Here is a 22,002-nt window from a genome sequence, read left to right as displayed (position 1 = left end):
ACGAGAAACCGAACCTTCCGGTTGTCTGGCTGACGAGCCGTGATTCTACTTGAAACTCGAGTCGGCCGCTGCCCGGAAAATGAGTGAACCGGCGATTCGTGGTAGTTAAACTAACAGAATTAAGGCATGTTTATCTTTAATCCTTAATATTAGAAAGGCAGAATGAGAGTTTAGTGTCTCAAGACTTCACCAAAAAAAAATTGGACTATAAAGCCCCTCAAAAAAAAAAAATTAAAATTACTGTGAAAAATGGATTCATAATCCACAAAGGTATTTTTGTCAGCAAGTAATCAGAATACAACCTAATAAATAAGAGAATTACAAACTTAAAAAATTACAGGGAAACCAACCCCACCCACGTCTATCTTCCACAACCCCATTTTCTGATCAAACTTCTTCCTCACATGATCGAACAAATGTGATATGACACGCGGTGCAGACGTGTAAACGGAGGAGGAAAAAACCCGAACGTCTAAGGAAACAGTTTCGCAGAAGGGGAAATCCAAACAGTATATATTGATTGCTTAACCGGAAGGGGAGAAATAAAAATGGGGTTTTCTAAATTTTGTTTGGAGTTTAATAGAAAGTACTTTTTTTATTAGTCTATATATCATAGTGCTGAGAAACTTTTCTGCAAAACTTTTGTCTCTTGCGCGCAGGTTGAGGCTCGATCACCTTGACTGCAGCTTTCATGGCCATACAGGTAGGTGTGCTTTTTGCTCCAAAACTTGATCTTTTGTTTAAATTTACAAACTTTGATCGGTTTTTGGTAAAGGGTTTTAGTAAAGAAAGAGTTTTTATTTGGTTTGTGTGATGTAGATCTTGGAGTTCGTCTGAAATAGGGAGAAATATGCGGCGGAATAAGGATTGGGACTAAAAAGTAGAAGAAAATGAAAAATTTCTTGCGCTCTGTGATTGTTTGCTTTATGCTGAGTGCATGCGATTCACATAGGGTAAGAAAATTTGGTAATTTAATTTTTTTTTTAAATATTTTGGTCATCAATATTTTTCATTAATTTCAACCGTTTCACATTGTGTGTGGATTATCATCCCCTTCTGAAGTCAACAAGCACAAGGGCATAATTGGAAATTTGTACAGTTAGCCTACATTTCATATTCAGAAGGTCAATTGGTGAGTTTCGTACTGAGTTTGGACTTTAATCCTAATGCTTTTTTTTCATTTCATTAAACAAACAAAAATCAATGTGGTTGATATTGCAGTGCACTCATATTTGTCTTATAAAATCTAATTAGCTTTTCTTCCTCAAGGTAACAACCTTCTATTGACAATTTTGATATATGATGTATGGGTTTAAGGTACAGTCAAATTGGTTGAATACACTTTGGCAACCTTAAATCAAATTACTTAATTGCACCATTATTAGTGGTAGGAGCCTAGGAGGTAAATGTGCATTTACTATTGTTTGGACCTGATTTTACACTATCGGTTTGTGCGATCAAGGTCGTTGATGAACATAAATCTCAAACGTTGGATGACGGAATGGTTAAGATAATAATTATTGAATGATATATTGTGACTTTAATCATGATATTATCTTTAATGGTGAAATATCTTGATATTTTCTTGTACAAGATGAGATGTGAATTATATCTCCAACTTGAAAGCGAGTGGTACAATTCAATTTAATTTGGGATTCAGACGTGCGGAGGATTAGAGCATCAGAGTATTTTATTAAGAGTCCTAATACGTTATTGCAGTGCTGGCAAATGGATACAGATTGGCATATATATTAGTGCAAGATGAGGATGCCACATTGGAGTAATCAAAATAAGGTGATGTGATGGTAACAGGATGGTTTTGCAGATAATGCAAAACTACCAACCATGATATTTTGTTTTTTATGTATGCATGGGATGTAAGGATAATGAAAATAATGGTCTTGGATAATGATGACGAGTCTAGCTAGGCTAGGCTATGATGATAAGAAGACTTTTATTTTGATAGGCTTTTATGAGGTTTGGAAAATCACGAACATCTATCTGAAAGATATGCCTTAGTCTCTAACGTTGATTAATTTCAATTTCGAGAAATAGAGTTGCAGTTGGACTACAAAATTATCTAGTCGTGTCAAGCAAGTACATCAACCCTATAAATACAAACGCAGTGGCAGCGGGAAAAGCCCCTCAAACTCAACACACAAATTGCCCTGCATAAATTCTCGCTCTACGTGAAACCTCTTAACAATCTTAAGATTTTTATTTTCTTTTTCGCCGACACATCTTCAGTTTGGATAAATAGCATTGTGAAAGCAACCGGCGAACATCTTCAGTTTGGATAAACAGCATTGTTGCCGTAGAATCAGCCGACCACGAAGCACCTTCAGTTTGGATAAACAGCACTGCGTCGAGGCCGACTGGTTATCTATCCAAGTCTCAATCGAGAAGGATTTTTGAATTCTTATTGGCAGAGGTCATCTCATTAACCTTCTCGACGAAGTGAGGTGTTACAAGTTACTACATTCGGCACATTGAAAGTTGAATTTGATATTGAACTTCGCAGAACTAGCAACCTTGTCTTCAGGCTCTAGAACCCAAAGGCCTAGACGTATTCCTTCCTCAGCCGCAGTCGCAAGATCAAGAAGTTAGCAACACGCTCAACGCAACATCAACTCATTTTACTCACCGGCCGAGCTCGACCATCGAGTTGGCACGCCCCACACATAACCGAATGACGTAGTTAGCTCATTAGTTACTCGGCCTGCGTACCACATAGACTTAGTAGTTTTTAGGGTCAACAACTATATACAGATCAAAGCATGCATTTTCAATTGAATCAGGAGATCAAAGCATGCATTTTTACCCATTTTCTTTGTTCTTTGCAGATTTGTAAATAAGTATTAGGACTACAAAGTGGAAGCTCTGAAAAATTTCTTTGTTGAAAAGGATAACAGGTTATTAAAGTTTCTGAAGGTGTCATTCGCTCTGAAATTCGAGCTGCCTCGCCGGTTCAAGCGGGTATTGATGTCTTCATGTTTCATGACTATTGTGTGTTGTTAAAAGATAGAGGGCATCTAGAGAGCTAGGGAAAATCCCCAAATTCAATATTGATTTTGCACTCCTTTCGTTTTCTTTGTTCTTTGCAGATTTGTCAATAAGGATTGGGACTACAAAGTGGAAGTTCTGAAAAATTCCTTGATCGAAAAGGATGACAGATTAGTGAAGGTGTACTCCATTATGAAATTTCTATTCAATGCCCTGCTTAATTATTAATGAATTCGTGTGTAAAATTCATATGATGTATGATTATTTGTGTACTAATTATTAAAAGAGTATTGTCTTTCTCAATTTTATTACTTTTTTTTTTTTACATATTCTAGATAAAATACTTTAAATTCGCCTGTATTATTAGAGATGATAATCGCCTTTATTTTATGTTTCTATACATTGAACCAATCCTCGCATATAAATACATCTAAAATGTGTAAGTTGCGCGTAGTGCACCGTGATTAAAAAAATGTCTTTCGCAAGCGCATGAGCGCGTGCAGAAATGCTAGTTTACGTTAAGAGTTTCGGAATTATTTTGATATGAACTGCTTTGCATTTATTAAAACACGGGTATTGAAATTATTTCAATTAATAACTTCCTAAGTATTTAGGAACACGTATGAAATAAAAAAAAATAGTGGATTCCACATTATTATTAATAATCTCATTCTTCAAATTAATTTGTTGATCTCTTATCAATTCTCTTATTTCGCTTTTCAATTCATGATTTTCACATTTTAAGAAAGTAAAATGCCGAAGCTCGTCTAGTTACAAGGTCTTATCTGTTTCATACCATGTACTTGCCACATGTGACAAAAAAGAAAATGATTTTTCACTCACGTTTTTTATTATGTAATCTTTTATTTTTGTTGCAATTTTAGAATTAAATAGATCAAAGAATTAATGAATAAAAACAAGGGAACTTTAACGAAAAGCACCCGGTACTGTTCACTTTAACGAAAAACCATATTTTTACACTAAAAAGTCAATCATGGTACTATTCACTTTACCCTTTATTTTATCTTTATCATTAAAACTCAAAGTTTTCAAGCTCTTTTAATTAGTTTTCCTTAAAAACAAATAAAGCAGAAAGCAAAACTTTTGACTGTAAAAAGTCACTATCGAAAATGAATGCACTCGTTTCATTTAATTTTTTTCTCAAAAACCTTCCTGGGACATATTCATATACATTTTCCCAAAAATCATCTCAACCAAACCCTAGAGTAATCTATACTGGTTTCAAGTGTGCTTTCTTGAGCTGTCAAATTCTCTTCACCTTTTTCACTTAAGCAATCATCTTTTTCTATAGACAAGCTTCATGAGAGGCCCATAGATCCAATCCACATGAATAAAACTAAACTCTTTTAATTTAAGTGAAAAATTGCGGACGCAATGTCCTGACCAACTGGTCTAACCTATGCAATTTGCAAACCGCCATTACATGTGCAGTTGTTCTTAAGGCTACCACTCCTTTCCATGATGGCGAGAACGAAGGAAAACCCCTTTTCACTTTTCCAAACTATGTAAATAGAAGAGCCTCCCAGTTACCAACTCACATCTCCATTACTCATGAACAAATGCCAATCTCACGTCAAATCTTCTTCCTCCTCTCCTTTCTCATTTCCCTCTCCTTCACAGGCAGTCAAATACTCTCTCCTTTTTATCGAAATTTTTTTGTTACATCGAGAGAATCGAACGCTGAACATTCCTTATTTGTTGGTTTCTATAAAACTTTGGTTGACAAATAGCATTGTTGTTTGCAGATGGGACTCAACTCATCGTAGTGAACAACTGCAAGGAGAGTATATGACCCGGAATCCTCGGCAAGCAGGCCACCAAACTCCTCAAGACGCGGCTTCCAGCCCTCCAGCGGCGAGCAACAAGTCCTTAACGTCCCCGAAAACTGGTCGGGCAGGCTATAGGGGAGGCAAGGCTGCTGCTTTGATGAAAAAACTGGCAAACTCCTCAAGACGCGGCTTCCAGCCCTCCAGCGGCGAGCAACAAGTCCTTAACGTCCCCGAAAACTGGTCGGGCAGGCTATAGGGGAGGCAAGGCTGCTGCTTTGATGAAAAAACTGGCAAAGGCACATGCCAAACTGGTGATTGCGCCGGCCTCTTACAATGCTGGGGACTCGGCGGAGTCCCTCCAGCCACACCCTTTGAAATGACGCTTGGAACCTCGAACTCGGCCTTGCATTACTGCGATGTGAGTTTGATTGACGGATTCAACGTGCCAGCTTCAATGAGGCCAATAGGTGGTAGTAGGTGTGGAGTTGCTGCCTGTGAGGCTGACTTGAACGTTTGCTGCCGCTTGCCTTGGTGGTCAAGAAACAAGGTAGGGTGCAAGAGCGCTTGTTTCGCCGGAAATCAGAGCGGTATTGCTGCAGAGGGGAGTTTGCAGATCCAGAGAGTTGCAAGCCTACCGGTATTGTCCTGGAGCTTATAGTTATGCCTTTGATGATTGTACAGGGCTTAAGATTTGTACGGCTCCTAGGTATGTCATAACGTTTTGCCCTCCTAAATATGGTTGATTTGAGCAGACCAAACTCTAGGGCAAAATTCTGGGTACGTTTGGTGGGTTTTTCTTGTATTGTTGGCAATTTGGCACTAATTGTCAGTGCTATGTATAACTTTGCTTCTTTGGTATTATGGTTTCAGTCATATCATTTGGGTAACTAGAATCTATTGCGGCTATGGAACAGATGCTCTTTCTTTCTTGATATGCCATTCTCGATAAATAAACACATGAAATATTTCTGCAATTCTTTTTCTCGCCATACACTCCTCTGTATTCCAACCGTCGATTGAATACATCAAAGAAGAATCAATCAACCGAAGCGAAGAAGAACGCATAAGGAGAAGACCGGAATGCGGAAATCAGTTCCCTGAACATATAAAGCCTCAGTTAAAAGTCTTCGGGAGGACAGATGTGAAGCTCAAAAACATTCATGGTGCCGTTCAACAAGCACGACGACTACCAGTCACCAATTTGAGCTTCATCATGTGCTCGAAATATCGAGAGAAACAGCGAAAGGTAGAATTTGAAATTTCGTAACAGCATGACATAACGAATCTGGATAGAATCTCAACTCGCAAATTGTCCGGAAAAAAGGTTCCTTAATTAGAAAATAATCCGTACATTAAAAAAATTTATGGAGGACTCCACCTGGTAAAACATTTGTACAGTCACGACCACAAATTCTACTACTGCCTCGCTTTTTACACCCTTAAAACTTGTACACTAAATTTATCTCCTCTGCAGGGGCCTCAGGTGTGTTCACCGTCTGCGCCGTGACTACTCTAAGGTATATCCTCAAACTAAAAATGTACAGTTTTAAGTACAACCAACGATCTTTATTTTAATCGCGCCTTATCCATCTCAATACATAGACAGAGCCTTTACTTGACATGAAAGAAACAGAGGGGCTCATATTATCCTCAGTTAGCTGTACAACTTCGTCCCCGTACCCCATCTAAGCAGCAGAAGCCTGGGGAGCCAGAATGCTAATCCTCCTCTCTGCAAAAGATTCAGCACCTTGTTAGCGATTTGAGGCAACCAGGTTTGTTACACCAGTAGCAAGTCCAAAGCTTGAAGCCGGAATAACAATACATATTAGGCTAGAAAATCATATTATTCATTTTGGAAATGACAACCAACTTCTTGCATTGCAAGAAAACCCAAACGATGAATCAGAACTACATTTGTGTATCATGTGTTCAAGCATCACTATGAGATGTAAGATTGATATGAAATGACAAAGGAGAAAGAGCGAAAAAGTACCCCCAGCAGCAACAAGTTTCTCTACACGGGCAACTATATGCTTCCCATAAGTATACTTCTTCAGGGCATTCAGGTGAACCTTAATTCGGTTAAGGATTAGTTCAAGTTGCTGATCGTCACAAGTTTCCAACACTTTCTGTACAACATAGTTTGCGAACTGATCCTTCATCATCGCCTAAATTCAAACAGAACAAGAATAAGAAGGAATATTAAAAGACCCTAGTCTATGCATATACCCGTCTTAAAAACCAATGCCTGGCAAATCATTTTCCTAGAGCCATAGTATTTGGAAAATTTGATACTAACAAAACAAAAAACTTTCACAATTTAAAAAGTTTGTGTTCGTCTAGTCAATGTTAATCAAAAATGAAAATGATATATGCATTAATAAATTCAAGCTTTGAATAGTCGTACTAGCACATTGTTGAATATTATATACTAAGGACACGATTCAAATACTTTATCAAAACAGCAAAAACAACAACAAAGCATTTTTCCACCAAGTGGGGTCAGCTAGAGATACAGCGACCCTTGCTCACTTATCACTGTGCTCGGGCCACACAGCGCGCCACCTACAGGTGACGCCCTAGCTGTAGCGCAATTTTGTCAAAACAGCTAGATGCATCAAAAAGCAATTAATTTGCAAAGGTGAGGCAAACTGTCATTGAGAATGTTAAGGTAAAAGTTAGCTTTTACATGTCAAAGATAATAAGTGAAAGTAAACCCAATGAGTTCACTAGTATTCAAATGAATTCACGAGTTCAACCTAAGAAACCATCGTTTCAGGTAACAGCATAATCATAATAAAAGTAATCATAAGAGCTTCGGATGTTATAGAAAAGTTACTTCAAACTGTAAAGAGTATTTTCATAAAACCCCCAAAAGTTAGAGACGTCAACTCTTTTCAGCAATTTGAAAAAGTTCGCACTTAGTTCAGGAACCCATCTATGCAAACTTGACCAGAGTAAAATATAGTTGAAGATGGCACATTGAGACAAGAAAAGAATTAAAGAAAGAAAATTATGCTATAACAAAATAATACATTCACCAACAGTGCACACCAAAAACTTCATAGTAAGTAGCAAACCTGAAGGGGCTCATTTTCGTCAGTGGTACCAAGCATCTCAGTTACAAGGGCCTGGCGTTCAGCAAGAGTTCCAAAACTTAAACACTTCTCTATGACATTTGACGCAAACTTCTGCTGGCTCATTTGAACGATTTGCCCAGTTAGTTCCTTAATTATACATGACCGTTCATGTGGCTTTCCATGTTCCAGCACATGCTGTAAAAGTAAATACAATCAGTTGACTGAGTTTAATGTAAACAAAGAATAAAATATATAGTTTACTACATACAGCAAAGGCTAAGTATTGTTGTTTCCAAATTAAACCACAATTTAAAGTATCCACAACTCCTTTGCGGGTTCCATGAAAAGAAAGTTCATGAATCTAGTTATTACATGCACATCTTTGCAGTAAACATCAGGCTATCAGCTTATGGGACATTTATTTGTTTTTACGGTTTCTGAGTTAGCTTTTGCAAGCCTATTCTGAAATGTAAAGAAAGTAAAGTTTACAAAGCACAAAGGACCAAAGGTATAAAAGAGGTACTCAATTCTTCTTAAAAAATTGTATGTCATCAACCTGACACAATGGCTCTGGTGCAAAACCAGAGGCAGGGAGGTAACTCTCCGAGTAACAGTTCTATGACGTGAATACGTTCAATCAACAACAGTGTCTACCATACTATACTTCCACAGATCATCACAAAATATAATATTTATCTTTCGACTTATTGTAAGTGCAAACAAAACCGTATTCAGTTAATAAATTACATCAGGAAACAATCAGGTATGGGTGCATAAACTCATTCAATAAGCCAAGTAAGGTGTATAAACAGAGCTCAAAGAAAATAAGTATGAAAACATTAAATTGGTGGCAGAGGGGTGGAGCGGAGCTGAAATCATCTTATTCCTCAATTCTATCCAATCCCTCCATCTAAATGAGATCATGTATATACAACAGGGAAAACTGAAGATACATATTGTTGTGAGACTAAATAACTGACAATGTAACATTAGTAGCAACCATTGTAACCCCACCAATTTTTGAACAACCAACTAAATGCATAAGCAATTTAAAACAGAGAGCTATATTTGACACTAACATCAAGAACCCCGTTACACTCCAAATTCAGGGTAAATTGAAGTGTGACTGATGAAAAGGCATGAATCACACCCATATGATCAACATAATGGACAGCTAATAGTCCCATTATAAGCATGATACCAGAAGTTGATTAACCGGTTTAAGTGAAGTCACAAATGCATGAAGAGCCAACAAAATTGAGGTTAAGATGAGACTAGGATGTGCAGAGAAAAATCAAAATTGAACATCTATACTGTATAAAATAAGAACCAAAATAACATCCAACAAAGAAAATTAGTTGATTAAGTTAAGAGGTCCATTTGATACTTAAACAACAGATTCCATTAAACCACTGTGGAATTATTTCCTTTAATAATGAGAAGGTAGAGTGACAAAAGTTTCTTAGAAATGAAACAAACCTGGACAACATAATTTCCATATTGGTCTTGTGCCAAAATGCAAACAGACTGCAAAATCTCATCCATCATTATTTGCTGCGTTTTGGGGTCACGGCAGTGCTCCAAAACTCTCTGTTAAATCAAAGTTACTATACCATTTAGTTGCATTCATAACCACTTATCTTCAACATATATGATTAATAGGCAGATGCAAAATGAATGCGAGTCAGAAAATGGAGAGGTTCTTAACCTGTATGACACGACAACCATATGGATGAGTAGACAGTGTCACGACTTGGTCATAAAAAGTTGAAACAACAAACTGGATGGCATCTTCAGGTACACATTCAATACACTTCTGGACAACATGGTTGCCATTTTGATCACGAACACAACGCATAACATGACCATCCAGTTCAGCTACCATTTTAGTCTGCTGGTCCAGCTCAACAACTTCTATAGCCTGAAAGCACATGAAAGCCGAGTTTGATGGTGATATGATAAAGATCATTAACCATTGATATTTTCCCTGAAAACTAAAAAAGAAAAAAAAAATCCACATGATTATGAAAGTAAGAAACATGTGTTTCTCTCTAAAATCTTCGATGATTTATATCTACTAGGTCGTACTCCAATTCCCAGGTAGTACAAGAACAATGAGCTAAACCGTTGTGGCTCATGAAATTCAAACTTGAGAAAACCTAAAATTAAATGGTGTTTTTCTTAAGAGACTGAAAAGTTGTTCGTTTTATATACAAATAATTTCCCAAGGATACCCCGAAACATATTCTATTAGATACGTATCCTGTCTCCTGCAACACATACAATATGTAGAAGGTAATCCTTCTGAGTTCGTATGAAAGCCAAAGGTAAAACATGCAAGGAATATCATTATGGAAAGTTAATTACTGTGTTCAGTCAGCTAACTGTACATACCTTCTGGATCACTCGACAGCCGTACATTTGAAGGCTAAGGGTCAGCACATGCCCAGTGAGCTGGTCTGCAAGTTCTCTTATTTGTGCTGGAGTTCCATGCTCAAAAAACTGAACCAAAGTGCAAAAGTCAGACATAGAAGAAAAACTGCAACACTTAATTTCTGCCACTTAACTACTGCATATCATGAACATGCTAGGCACGAGGACACATAAAATTGCACATAAAGGCAAATCAATCTAAAGGGGAAAAGGTACCTTCTGAATCACATAATTACCAAACACATCGGTCATAAGAGATAGTGCTTGGGGCATAATTTCATCAAAAACCATGTTCTTCTCTTCAATTGTGGCAGTTTCAAGTTTTTGTTGAATAAACCGACTTCCATACTGGTCGGCACTGTTCAAGGTATTATATGAGTGAATTAAGTTGTGGATATCTGGAACACATAAGGGCACAAAGATTTAAAGAAACAGCGACAAATATTTACCTGAACTCAACAACATGCCCTGAAATCTCTGAAAGTTCAAAACATTTAGTCTTGTTGCTTTTGAACTCATCTAGTAAAGAGGAGGCAAAACTTTCATCCAAATTTCCACCATTTTCGGAGTGCCAAGCTCCCATCAGACCTCCACCCATGTTCCTCAACCCAGAAGAAAAACGCAAGTTCCGCTCACCATGCCTGGCAGGACTACCAGGTCCAACAGGAGAGTTTGGAAGAAGGGGACCACCCAATGGTGTTCCAGAATAAGACATCCCATGCCCATATGCTGGATTTCCATAATAACCGTGATTCAAGCTACCAGACTTGCCAATGTAGGGAGCACCAAATTGTGATTTTTGGGGCGAAAGCAACTGCCCCAAATAAGCTTTTTGCAAACCAAGTAAATCCATGTACGTATTACCCATGCCTTCCCTATCTTTTGTGGGATCATTAAGGGCTGCAAGCTGTGCAGCTGCATATTCATTTGATCTCAAGTACTGAACATACAATGGGTCCATCATGGGAACCTGAAGAGCACTCCCACCACCATGATTTCCAACCCTAATATTCTGCAATTCAGCAGCTGCAGCCAACAGATTTGGTCCTAGAGACATCCCTCCAAAAGCTCCAGAGTCCAACCCACCCATTGCAGACGCAGCAGCAGCATTTTCAAATAAGGGTGGTAAACTACCATTACCAAGTGGACTACCCATCATTGATGGAGATGAAGGACTACCAGAATAGCCATAGTTCGGAAATGAGGTATTTTCTACATTCTGATAGTGGGAGTGTGAGCTTCCTCGGCCATTAAGAGCTGGCACAGGTCCTCTTAAGTATGAGTTACCAGAAGATACAGCAGGATTATTAATATCAACTAGATCGTCAGACATATAAGAAGGGCTGTTCAGATCCCTACCAAATCCACTGCCTCTTCCCATATTCTGATAAGATTTGTTAGAAGATTGGGAAGCAGAATGCAGATGAAAATTCCCAGAATCAGACTTATTCAAGTACGAATTTTGTTTAATATGGTTCCAATCACCTTGCATGTCATAAAGATTATGGTGATTATCAATTTCATGTTGCATTTGTGAGCGTGCACGATTGTCCTCATCAATCCTACCATTTGTTGACAGGTTCATACCAGATAAAGCAGCTGCCAGATCTGCAGACTCATTCACATTAAGTGAGGCACCATTGAATGAGTTTTGACCATTGCCAATTTTTTTATCCATGGAGGAAACCCTTCCAACTGGTGGAATTCGAGGACTAGGAGCCCTAGCTACAAGCTGAGGGTCTGGTGTGTTGCTTCTCGACAATGAAGCACCCAGAGCAGAAGCATATGTATGAGAACTAGATGAACCGCCGTTCTGAACAGCTGACATTCCCTGTAAATGAGCAAACTGGGTATCTGAAGCTTCAACACCATCATCAAACGCATTCCGGCTAGCAGGACGAGAAGGGTGCCTTGAGACATTTGTATTATGTATATCATCCTGCATTGAAATATCAAGAGTTTTAGACAGCATATCTGATAAACAAATTCAAATTTTATTAGCGAAAGTTGTCGCAGGCAATGAAATTTAACCAGGAAAAACAAGCATACAACAAAAAGACCACATGAGCAAATCTGCCAATGAACCAAGAAAATCCATCCAAATACCTTAAGCAGAAACAGTTTCCATTCGAATTAACTTTACATTTTACTGGTGCAACATTTATGCAAAGAGTTAAAATTATAGTTAATAAGCAAGATAAAAGAATTACTGAAAAACAAATTCCACTTTTCAATATCAGTGTCTAGTGTCTACAGCAGATAAGTTGATAATTATAAAAAATTAAAAAAAATTAAAAAAAATTATAATAAAAAATAAATAAATAACTGAACCAGTGTCAGGAGAACTAGTTCAATTTCTCATCCCAGCAAACACCTCCATATCATGGAATTAGTCTCATCAGCTAACAATTCAGAGAAACCACTGTCAAGGGCACTAAACATTGACTTGTTCCACTTCATTAGGATAATCGAAAGGCGCACCCTACTTAGAGGAGCTGAGCTAGATATCGAGTAAATCATATAATGATAAACACAAAATATAAGCGAGAAATCAACGAAGAAACATAAAGATTAAACCTTTGTAAAACACAAAATTGAGAAGAAATCAAATCACATAATACTCCAGTAAGCTTAAGCTTATCACATGAAAACATAAAATAGTTCCAAACGCAAACAAACATTGTATATTCAAGATAACAAGCTATCATATAAACCAATTCAAAAAACAAACTTTACTAACACTTCACCTGAATAATCTCTGCAATACTCTTCTGCCTACTCCCAAGTCCCAACCCCGGCAACCCAATCAACCCATCACCGCCCCACTCTGCCGCACCCTTCCTCGCCTGCACACCATTCTCCTCCTTCCCTCCAATCCCCGGCTGCACAGAAAAAAGTGACCCTTCACCGCCACTCCTACCCCCTATCCTCCTATCTCCAACTGCCGAACCTCCGCCTCCGCCTTGCAACCGCTGGGAAAAACGCCAGTCCTCCTTCGAAAGCAGAGGCGGCGGAAGCCGTGGATTGAGATTAACATTGGAATAGTAGTAATTCACATAAGCTGGATCAGCGAGAAGCTCCTCTTCGGTCGCAAACCCTTTAGTGCCGTTTTTCGTGAAACCCGAGAGTGCAGACGCCTCAAACAAGCCTCCGACAGCATTCAACGAGCCTTCCACGGTGGGCGGCGCTGACCCACTCCTGTATATGTTCAGCTCCTTCTCCCGCTCACTTGCTTCATGCTGCCGCCTCTGTTCACGAATCAACGTACTCAAATCTTCGCTGTAATCGCCACTCTTTGACATCGATCGCATTGACATTTCAGACATCATCTTTGAATAAGCATCGGTGACCATTTCATACAATCAACAACCAAAAATCATCAACCAAATCAAACAAAAACCACTGAAAACTGAACAAAGATTGAGACTTTCAGATAGGGTTTAGCTTAAAACTGCTAAAAACAGATGGATTGCTACAAAACTTTAGATAAAGCGATTTTCTCGATCAAAAACTACGAACCCATTCTTAAAATTGCACTGAAAGTGAAAAGATTGTTCTTTCCGTAAAGTTAAAGAGTGGATTTTTGTACTGAGTGAGACGAGGATCGGAAGCTTAGATGATCAAAAATATGGATACAAACTTTTTTTTTTTTTAACAAATGTGAGAGGAGAGAGGGAGAGGGGGAGGGGGAGACAGTGAAGTGAGAAAGGGGGCAATGATAAGCAAGAGCAGTGTAGGAATCTGAGCCGTTGGATACGAGGAATGACGGCCAGGATTTGGTTCCTACGAAGAGGTCTTTAGGGTTCTGTTTCATCGACTAACTGCAGCTCCTCCTGCCTCTTTTGTTTGGGATTAATTAATTCCTTTAATTCAAGGTCTTAATAGGCACGTTATTTATTTATTTATTTTGTTAGTTTTCTGGTTTTTTTTGGAAAGGAAATGTCAAATCTTGTGAAGAGATCGCGTTATGCTTCAACGTATTTATATGAGTAAATTAATTCTCAGTTGTTGGAAATGAAATTTGAACCACATTATTACTAATTCATTATGAAGTTTAGTCAACATTTATTTCTTGGTGTAGATAACTTTCGCTCAAAAAATAATGTAAATTTGATTCTCAGTTTTTGCATCTGGCATATAATTTCATTCTTTTTTGGGGTGATGATCTAAATTTGAATTTTTTTTTTTAGTACAACGATAGATTTTATATTAAGTGGAGGGAAAAGTTCGATTAAGTCACACAATTTGCATAGAAAATTTCATTTGCTAATTTTTTTTTCTCAATTAGTACAATTATATGTTCGCACTCATATAGATAGATAATGAAGGTGGATTCGCGACACCATTTTTTTTACATAATTTTTACACACGTCTTTGTGGGACACATTCTGTAATGTATTTTAAACTATCTTTTTTTTATAGAACATCATTCATAAATCATCTTTACAAAAAATTAAACAAATCCAAACCATTAAGATATTCATTTGTAGTGAAGAAATGGACGAGTATAGTTCTACAAAGAAACCCTAAACTAGTAATCCAACGGTCATATGGTTCCAATTTTAGGTAATTTGGTGCACATGATCTTTGAGGAAATACTTAAATGATAGACAATTTGGATAGTTGAAACACATTACAAAGTATGCCCACAAAAATGTACCTCAAAAATTGTGTAAAAAAGTGATGTCACGAATTCGTCCCTATAAATAGCAAATTAAAAATAATTAGTAAATTGCAAGGTACAATTGTTAGGAGGGTTAGAGAAGGACCCAAAACAGTTCTGCAATTCAAGTTTATTACAGGTAGAGATGAACTATAAGAAGTAACTTCCATCCATGTGCTCCTGCAAATAAATTCTTGCCATGACGAGTCAATTTGAAAGGTATATTTAATCTTACGGCTTTACCTTATCAAACCATCTCAACAGTGTTGTGCTAACTTTTAACTAGTTGCATAACTTTTGTGTACAAATATTGTACAAATATGCGTCTGCTAAACTATTCTCGGTTTAATATTTTGTGGTACAAAAATGTGATGTTCCTGGCGTTATAATTGCGTTTGAGTTTCCGAGCTTAAAATGTAACATCTCACATCGTCCAGATGAGTGCTCCTTAAATGTATATTCTCATCCCTACCTAGCATCAAGTATTTTGGGAGCTCACTGGTTTCGGGTTCCGTCGGAACTTCGAAGTTAAACGAGAAGGTGGCCAAAGCACTCCCATAATGGGTGACCCACTGGAAAGTTCGTGAGTTCCAGAAACAATATCATGAGGGCGTGGTCGGGGCCCAAAGCGGACAATATCGTGCTACGGTGGTGGAGCGGGCCTGAGAAGTGGTCCGCCCCAGGCCGGGATGTGACAAATGGTATCAGAGCTAATCCCTGGGCGGAAGTGTGCCGACGAGGACGTCGGGCCCCTAAGGGGGGTGGATTGTAACATCCCATATCGTCCATGGGAGTGATCCTTAAATGTATATTCTCATCCCTACCTAGCACGAGTCTTTTTGGGAGCTAACTGGCTTCGGGTTCCGTCGGAACTCCGAAGTTAAGCGAGAAGGTGGCCAAAGCACTCCCATGATAGGTGGTTCACTGGAAAGTTGCTCGTGAGTTTCCAGAAACAAAACCGTGAGGACATGGTCGGGGCCTAAAACAGATAATATCGTGTACAGTAGTAGAGCGGGCCCGGAAAGTGGTCCGTTCCGAGCCGGGATGTGACATAAAATGTTTGAACCCAACACATCTCAGGAATCATCCTAGACAGACTTTGAGAACCCAGCTAACATAGCTGCTTGGTTGAAAGTGTGATGCCTATGTGCGGTAAGAACAGCTAAAATCTCATTCATTAGGAGGACTGGTCAATTACTCATTGAAGGACATGTTAGGCACATTCATGATAGTGGGAGAGATTTTAATTAGGCAACAATTAATAAGGTGATCAATATAGGGCTACAAGAATTCTTTAATACACACGCTAGTAACCTTTTTTTTCTCATTACAATTGTCACATTTGTCTGAGTTAACCTCATACTTTCTCTAATTAAATAGACTCAGTGTCGCTATACCAACTACTCATGAATTGTCTTTCTATAATCAACTGGGATGAAAGATTAAAAATTTAGTATTTTTTTCAACATCAAAAAGATAAGTACCACTAAATGGAGAACTAGGTATTTGATACAACAATGGTGTCACTTTTATAATCACCTCGTCAATGTCTTCCAAGACTTTTCTAATTTTTTTTCTGATTAATGCAAGGTGGATCAATTTTTTGGACAACATTTGCAAACCATGTGATGTGTCATTAATAAGAAACAAATACGTTAATCAACACTTAAGTAATAATCCTCATCAACAACCACGTCATATGATTTACAAAATATGATTTAAATTGATCATCTCCTCAACATTACCCGTACTTTTTTTTTTCCTAGTTAGAATGATAGAATCTCAACTCGACTCGACCAATAAAATAAAAAAACTCAACTAAATTTTAGCATCAACAAAATATAAAATGGAATGATCTTATTTTAAACTTTCACTAATACTGCGACCCACTAAAACCCAGAGAATATAAATTTATGCTCTGAATGCAACTAAAAACCCTAGCAACCACTTACCAGTACCACCAAGACCCCAAAAACCCAAACCATATGGGCAACCAAAGATGCCTTTTTATTTTCTTTTCTTTTAAAATACAGAAAAAGCACCGATCAAAAAGAAGAAGAAAAAATACAGAAGGTGATAATGTTAGTTAAGTGGTCAAGTCAGCCAAGAGTTTGTTTACATTTACAATATTAATATTTATGCAAATAGCAGTGGACGACGATGATTTTGCAGATATGTGAGTCACTTGGCTTCATTCATCGTATCATATGATTATGATATTCTCTGTGTTTAGGAGGGTCACGTGACTTGTCTGTGCTTCCTTCCACAGGATTCATTAATATGTGCTGCTCCACATTCCTTCTTATCAAATAAACTATTATTATGTCTGCAGTTCATGGGTTAAAACCCTAATTATGCTTAAACACGACAACTACTTAGAAGAAGAAAAAAGGTATATATATATGTATGTATGTATGTATGTATGAGTGTGTATATCTATTCAATTAAGTATATTATTAAGAGAATCCTGCTTGTCAACTTTTTTCTCTTTTTTTTTTCTCAGTTTGCCCTCACTTTTGATATACACTATTGACAAAAGGAGGGCAAAATAGTAATTTGGTACCTTTTGACAAAATAACAATCATATCGTTATTTTACCTTTTTTTTTTCGAGAAAATGACAATCATATATTTATTGTTCCAATTTTAGCCTCATTTTTTATACATAATATTTACACAAGGAGAACAAAACAGTAATTATGTAATATTAAAAAAAATATGCACTTATTAAGAGAAATTGTTCACACACACAAAATGTATGCTCTTTGCTAATGTGTATATATATAAGAGAAGAAAATTAAAGTAGGTGTTTAAATAAAAAATAAAAAATAAATATTGTGCAGCATATTTCCCTTATCTGTTAAGCAAAAAGGAAAAGAGAAAAACAGTTTAATTATCTATCTTATCTTTTGTATTCCAAACTCATATGCGGATAATTTTAATAAAGAAATCAAAGGAAAAGATTTATATATGTATACATGAAAGCGTGAGGCATAACCTCGAAATTTGGCAAAGCGGAATTCATGGCTATCCATATGTCCGCCATAACGATCTTGTGATGGTTATCCTTATTAGGGCAACTGCATACGGTAATGATTTTTTCATTGCTTACCTTACAGTCAATGTATATATATAGTATATAGTTTATATTATATGCTCTTGCATCTCTGATCTTGTCTCCAGTAAATACTTTTAATTATAAATGAGAGCTTCGAACTATGAGTATATCTCTAAACTACTTAATACTCTTCATTCTACCGCATCTCATTCCTTGTTCAAGTATTGGTTTGGCATTGCTATGTTTTGAAAAAAAAACTGTTTTTGTTGTGCTGTGAGAATAAACTCGTTTTTGCTGCTTCATATTTTCAGCTTTTTTTTACTCAAAACTATGAAAATAAGTTTTTTTTTAAGTGTTTACCAAACACCTTTTAAAACTCAACTTTGTTTTATACTTATTTTTTATAAAATCACATCAATACCAAATCAGTAATAACCCTCATAGTTTAAACTGGTGTCGTTAATCATTTAGCTAGATTTTCAACATTGCGCACAGGACTCAAGCAAGATTTCAACCAAGGTAGCAGATATGTTGATGTGAATGTGACCTTTGTTGATTTGAAAAGGTCGGTGAAATATTGAAGGTAAAAGTAATGACCTAGTTAGTTCGCAGTCGGCAGTGAACTAATGCCAAAGACTTTTTATTTTTGATCTTTTTTAGAAAAACAAAAATATCCATTTATTTGTGGATACGATTTACGGATTTTCAGGATCCTCACCACAAGAATCCGAAGAGAATCCAGTTGGCCATGCTACTAACAAAAAGAATTAAGGATTAGATCAAGTAGGCCCTTCAATGTAACCGAAACTATACATGCTACCAATGACGTTGTTTCATGGAGAAGTTTGTCCACCACCGTAACCATATTTAAAACTTTGTGAATAGTGATTCTTGTTGAAGAGGATCATCTTCAGATTCATTTTGTGAGGATCTTTAGTCATTCATTGTACATCGTTCGCCCAATTTTCGTCAGGCACTATTTGTGTTTAATTTATAAAAAAAAATTGATCGCACGATGCACGTTGAATGATAAACATGTAAAAATTCCTACCATCCTCACCATTTCAATTCGGATGGGATCCAAATCCGTTATATTGTACGTCAGTTTCGTTTAGGTCATCATATCAAATTGGATGCTCCTGCACAACCCCAAAAATCTAAGCCCATTCAACATTTTGGTGGGTTGGGATGAAGGTTTTCCTCTTGAAGGCCTGATCTATCAATGTTGGGCCTATTTTGGGTGGGAAATTGAACTTAATCATATTCTACCACTTCTTCACGCCAATCGAAACGCACCTACAGGCCGGAAAACGTACGTCGGCACGTGTATCGGAGTAAGCCGGCGGATGTGACTGTAGCTGGTGAGAACTCAAAAGTATGAAACACAAATTGAAATTGGGTTCGAGATTAGTGATTTTGTAGTATGCTCCGTCTATATATATGTACAGAACCTTTATGGAGAGGGATCCCATTTTGGAAGAAAAAAAAAAGTAAATTGTAGAAATGGTCATTTAATTTTAACTCAATTGGAGCAATAGTCCCTCAACTAAAAATTCATTATCATTGGTCTTTCAACTCATCAAAACGTGCAACTATGGTCCCTCAACTAAAAATTCATTACCATTGGTCCCTCAACTTTAATCCAACTAGAGAAATTATCCCTCAAATTTAACCCAATTTTAGCAATAGTCTTTCCAAAATAACTCATTTTAACAAAATTCTAACGAAGTTGACGAAAATAATCATAGCTACATGTTTTGATGAGTTAAGGGGTCCCAATTGTAGTAATGGTCCTTCTAACATAACTTATTTTGACAAAATTTTGACGAAGTTGACGAAAATGACCATAGCTCCACATTTTAATGAGTTGATAGACAAATAGTAATAGACCTTTAATTGAAGAATCATTGCTCCAATGTGATTAAAGTTGAGAGACCATTGCTACAATTTAATAAATAAATAAAAAAGGAGATTAATATGGAACTCGCTTCACATCAAACTTCAATGATTCGAACCGTATATGTTATAAATTTCGATTCATAGGTCATCCTTGCAAAAATTTAATTCAATTCAAACTCATTTGCCCATTCAATTGTCACAATGAAATTTTCAATCCGAAACCATTTGACTATTCAATAGTCACAATGAAGTTTCAATGTTTCTTAGACCATAGCATTCATCAATTTCATTGAGCTCAATTAAATGCCTCAATATTTACGATTTGGCTAATATTTTGCAAGGATAATTTATGAGGTGCTAACTTGAAAACTAAACGATTTAGATTGTTGAAGTTCTATGTCGTTTGGGCCCACAACTAATCATTATTTTCTAAAAAATATGGAGATCCCTTCGGTTAAAGACTCAGTGTATGTGTGCGTATGTATATTTATATATATAATGCTGAAACTGAAATGTTGGTTTTCATCATCTATTCAAACCAACATTACCTAACTTGGAGCAGAAATTTTCCGTGTCAATCTGATAAAGCAAATTAACAGCATACTTGATCGCACGAAAGCCGGAGACGGCAAATGGCTAGCTTTTGGTTAATTTTTAACCTACTTTGAATTGATTCTTCTTGCAAGCTTTGCTAATTTCTTACCTACTTTGAAAGCCGGAGATCGCACGAAAGCCGGAGACGGCAAGTGGCTAGCTTGATTTGAGGATCAATATAAGAGTAAATTGTACAAATGGTCCCTCAACTTTAATCAAATTGGAGCAATGGTCCCTCAACTAAAAATCCATTACATTTGGTCCCTCAACTTATCAAAACGTGCAGCTATGGTCCCTCAACTAAAAATTCATTACCATTGGTCCCTGAACTTTAATTCAAGTGGAGAAATGGTCTTTTAACTTTAACCCAATTGTAGCAATGGTCATTCCAATATAACTCGTTTTGACAAATTTTTTGACATAGTTGACGAAAATAACCATAATTATACACTTTGATGAGTTAAGGGACCCTAATTATATAAATGGTCATTCCAACATAGCTTATTTTGACAAAATTTTGACAAAATTGATGAAAAGGACTATAGCTACACATTTTGATAAGTTGAGGGACCAATGGTAATGGATTTTTAGTTGAGGGACCATTGCTCCAATTTGATTAAAGTTAAGGGACCATTTGTACAATTTACTCTCAATATAACTAGTGATTTGAGTTCTGTATATCCTCCTCCTTTGAATTCTACAGGACATTTGTTAGGTATGACCTACGCGAATTTGATATATTTTCCGGATTTATTACTATCCTATTTGAGTTATTGACATATTAATCAATGGTAAATGTGATTTTAATCCTTGCTTAAGATTATAATTAGAAAAATGTCTTATACAAGATTAAATATTGATTATAGTCCTTTGACTAGACATCCATGTCAATATATATTATCCATGTCAGCTTTTATTTTTTTGGTGGTTTTATTGATTCTATTTTTCCAACATTGCCCATATGTGATTATGGACAATAACAAATTTTAAATGCTGAGTTAAGAGTGTGCAATTATTACTTAATATATTTTCAATTTTTGTCCATTTTAAACATAAAAGTTCAATTGTATGAATCTTTCATCGTCCTCTTCTATGGTGTTGTGCAGATTCGTTTCTTTGTCTAGGAAGTTTAGCATTTTCACTAAAATCGTGTACATGGGTTTTTGTTAGGATTTGTTGTTTGTTTGTGGAATACTTGATATATTAGTTCAATATTTGTATATGATATGCATATGTGTACTGCACATGGTTTCAAATGGTTCTCATGCCATTCGCTCCTCTATATTTTGGCGCACTATAGAAATGAGGTACATTAATCCAACATAGGTACCATGGTTGAGGTACATTAAAATTCTAATAATGTTTTTTTAATTTGCAGGTACCATGTATTAGGTACCATGATATAGGTGCCATGCTATAGGTACTGTGATATAGGTACCATGATTTAGATACATTATTTACTTATTTGGTATGATGTATTCAT

At 36.7% G+C, this 22,002-nt stretch overlaps 1 protein-coding gene, 1 long non-coding RNA gene and 1 pseudogene across 3 annotated transcripts; 2 read left to right on the top strand and 1 right to left on the bottom strand.

The window, feature by feature from the left end:
• Positions 1-69: 69 nt before the first annotated feature.
• On the top strand, positions 70-3,296 carry LOC126622393 (uncharacterized). Of its 2 annotated transcripts, XR_007623433.1 has the most exons (6): positions 70-703; positions 820-953; positions 1,063-1,132; positions 1,720-1,794; positions 2,844-2,976; positions 3,105-3,296. It is a non-coding gene; the product is annotated as an uncharacterized LOC126622393 (long non-coding RNA). The 2 variants fall into 2 exon arrangements; XR_007623422.1 differs by lacking the exon at positions 1,720-1,794.
• Positions 3,297-4,812: 1,516 nt separating this feature from the next.
• On the top strand, positions 4,813-5,686 carry LOC126614606 (thaumatin-like protein; annotated as a pseudogene).
• A 416-nt stretch (positions 5,687-6,102) lies between these two features.
• LOC126622287 (pumilio homolog 2-like) lies at positions 6,103-14,111 on the bottom strand. The gene is made up of 9 exons (XM_050290977.1): positions 13,054-14,111; positions 10,756-12,245; positions 10,523-10,664; positions 10,268-10,375; positions 9,582-9,794; positions 9,353-9,463; positions 7,874-8,068; positions 6,787-6,961; positions 6,103-6,522 (listed from the first exon to the last, which is right to left on the bottom strand). The coding sequence occupies exons 1-9, from the start codon at positions 13,657-13,659 to the stop codon at positions 6,479-6,481; spliced, it is 3,084 nt and encodes a 1,027-aa protein (XP_050146934.1). The 5' UTR covers positions 13,660-14,111; the 3' UTR covers positions 6,103-6,478.
• Positions 14,112-22,002: the final 7,891 nt, after the last annotated feature.

The sequence above is a fragment of the Malus sylvestris genome, chromosome 1, assembly GCF_916048215.2.
Source record: "Malus sylvestris chromosome 1, drMalSylv7.2, whole genome shotgun sequence".
Classification (NCBI taxonomy): Eukaryota; Viridiplantae; Streptophyta; class Magnoliopsida; order Rosales; family Rosaceae; genus Malus; species Malus sylvestris.
Note: the sequence above shows the minus strand (reverse complement) of the source record. Positions and strands in the feature narration are given on the sequence as shown.

Excerpts from the sequence above, each read along its gene's own strand:
- LOC126622287 (XM_050290977.1), bottom strand. The coding sequence starts at position 13,659 with ATGGTCACCGATGCTTATTCAAAGATGATGTCTGAAATGTCAATGCGA. Across the intron at positions 12,246-13,053 it reads GTATTGCAGAGATTATTCAG|GATGATATACATAATACAAA; the intron begins GTGAAGTGTTAG and ends ATTTCAATGCAG. Across the intron at positions 6,962-7,873 it reads ACGAAAATGAGCCCCTTCAG|GCGATGATGAAGGATCAGTT; the intron begins GTTTGCTACTTA and ends GTTTGAATTTAG.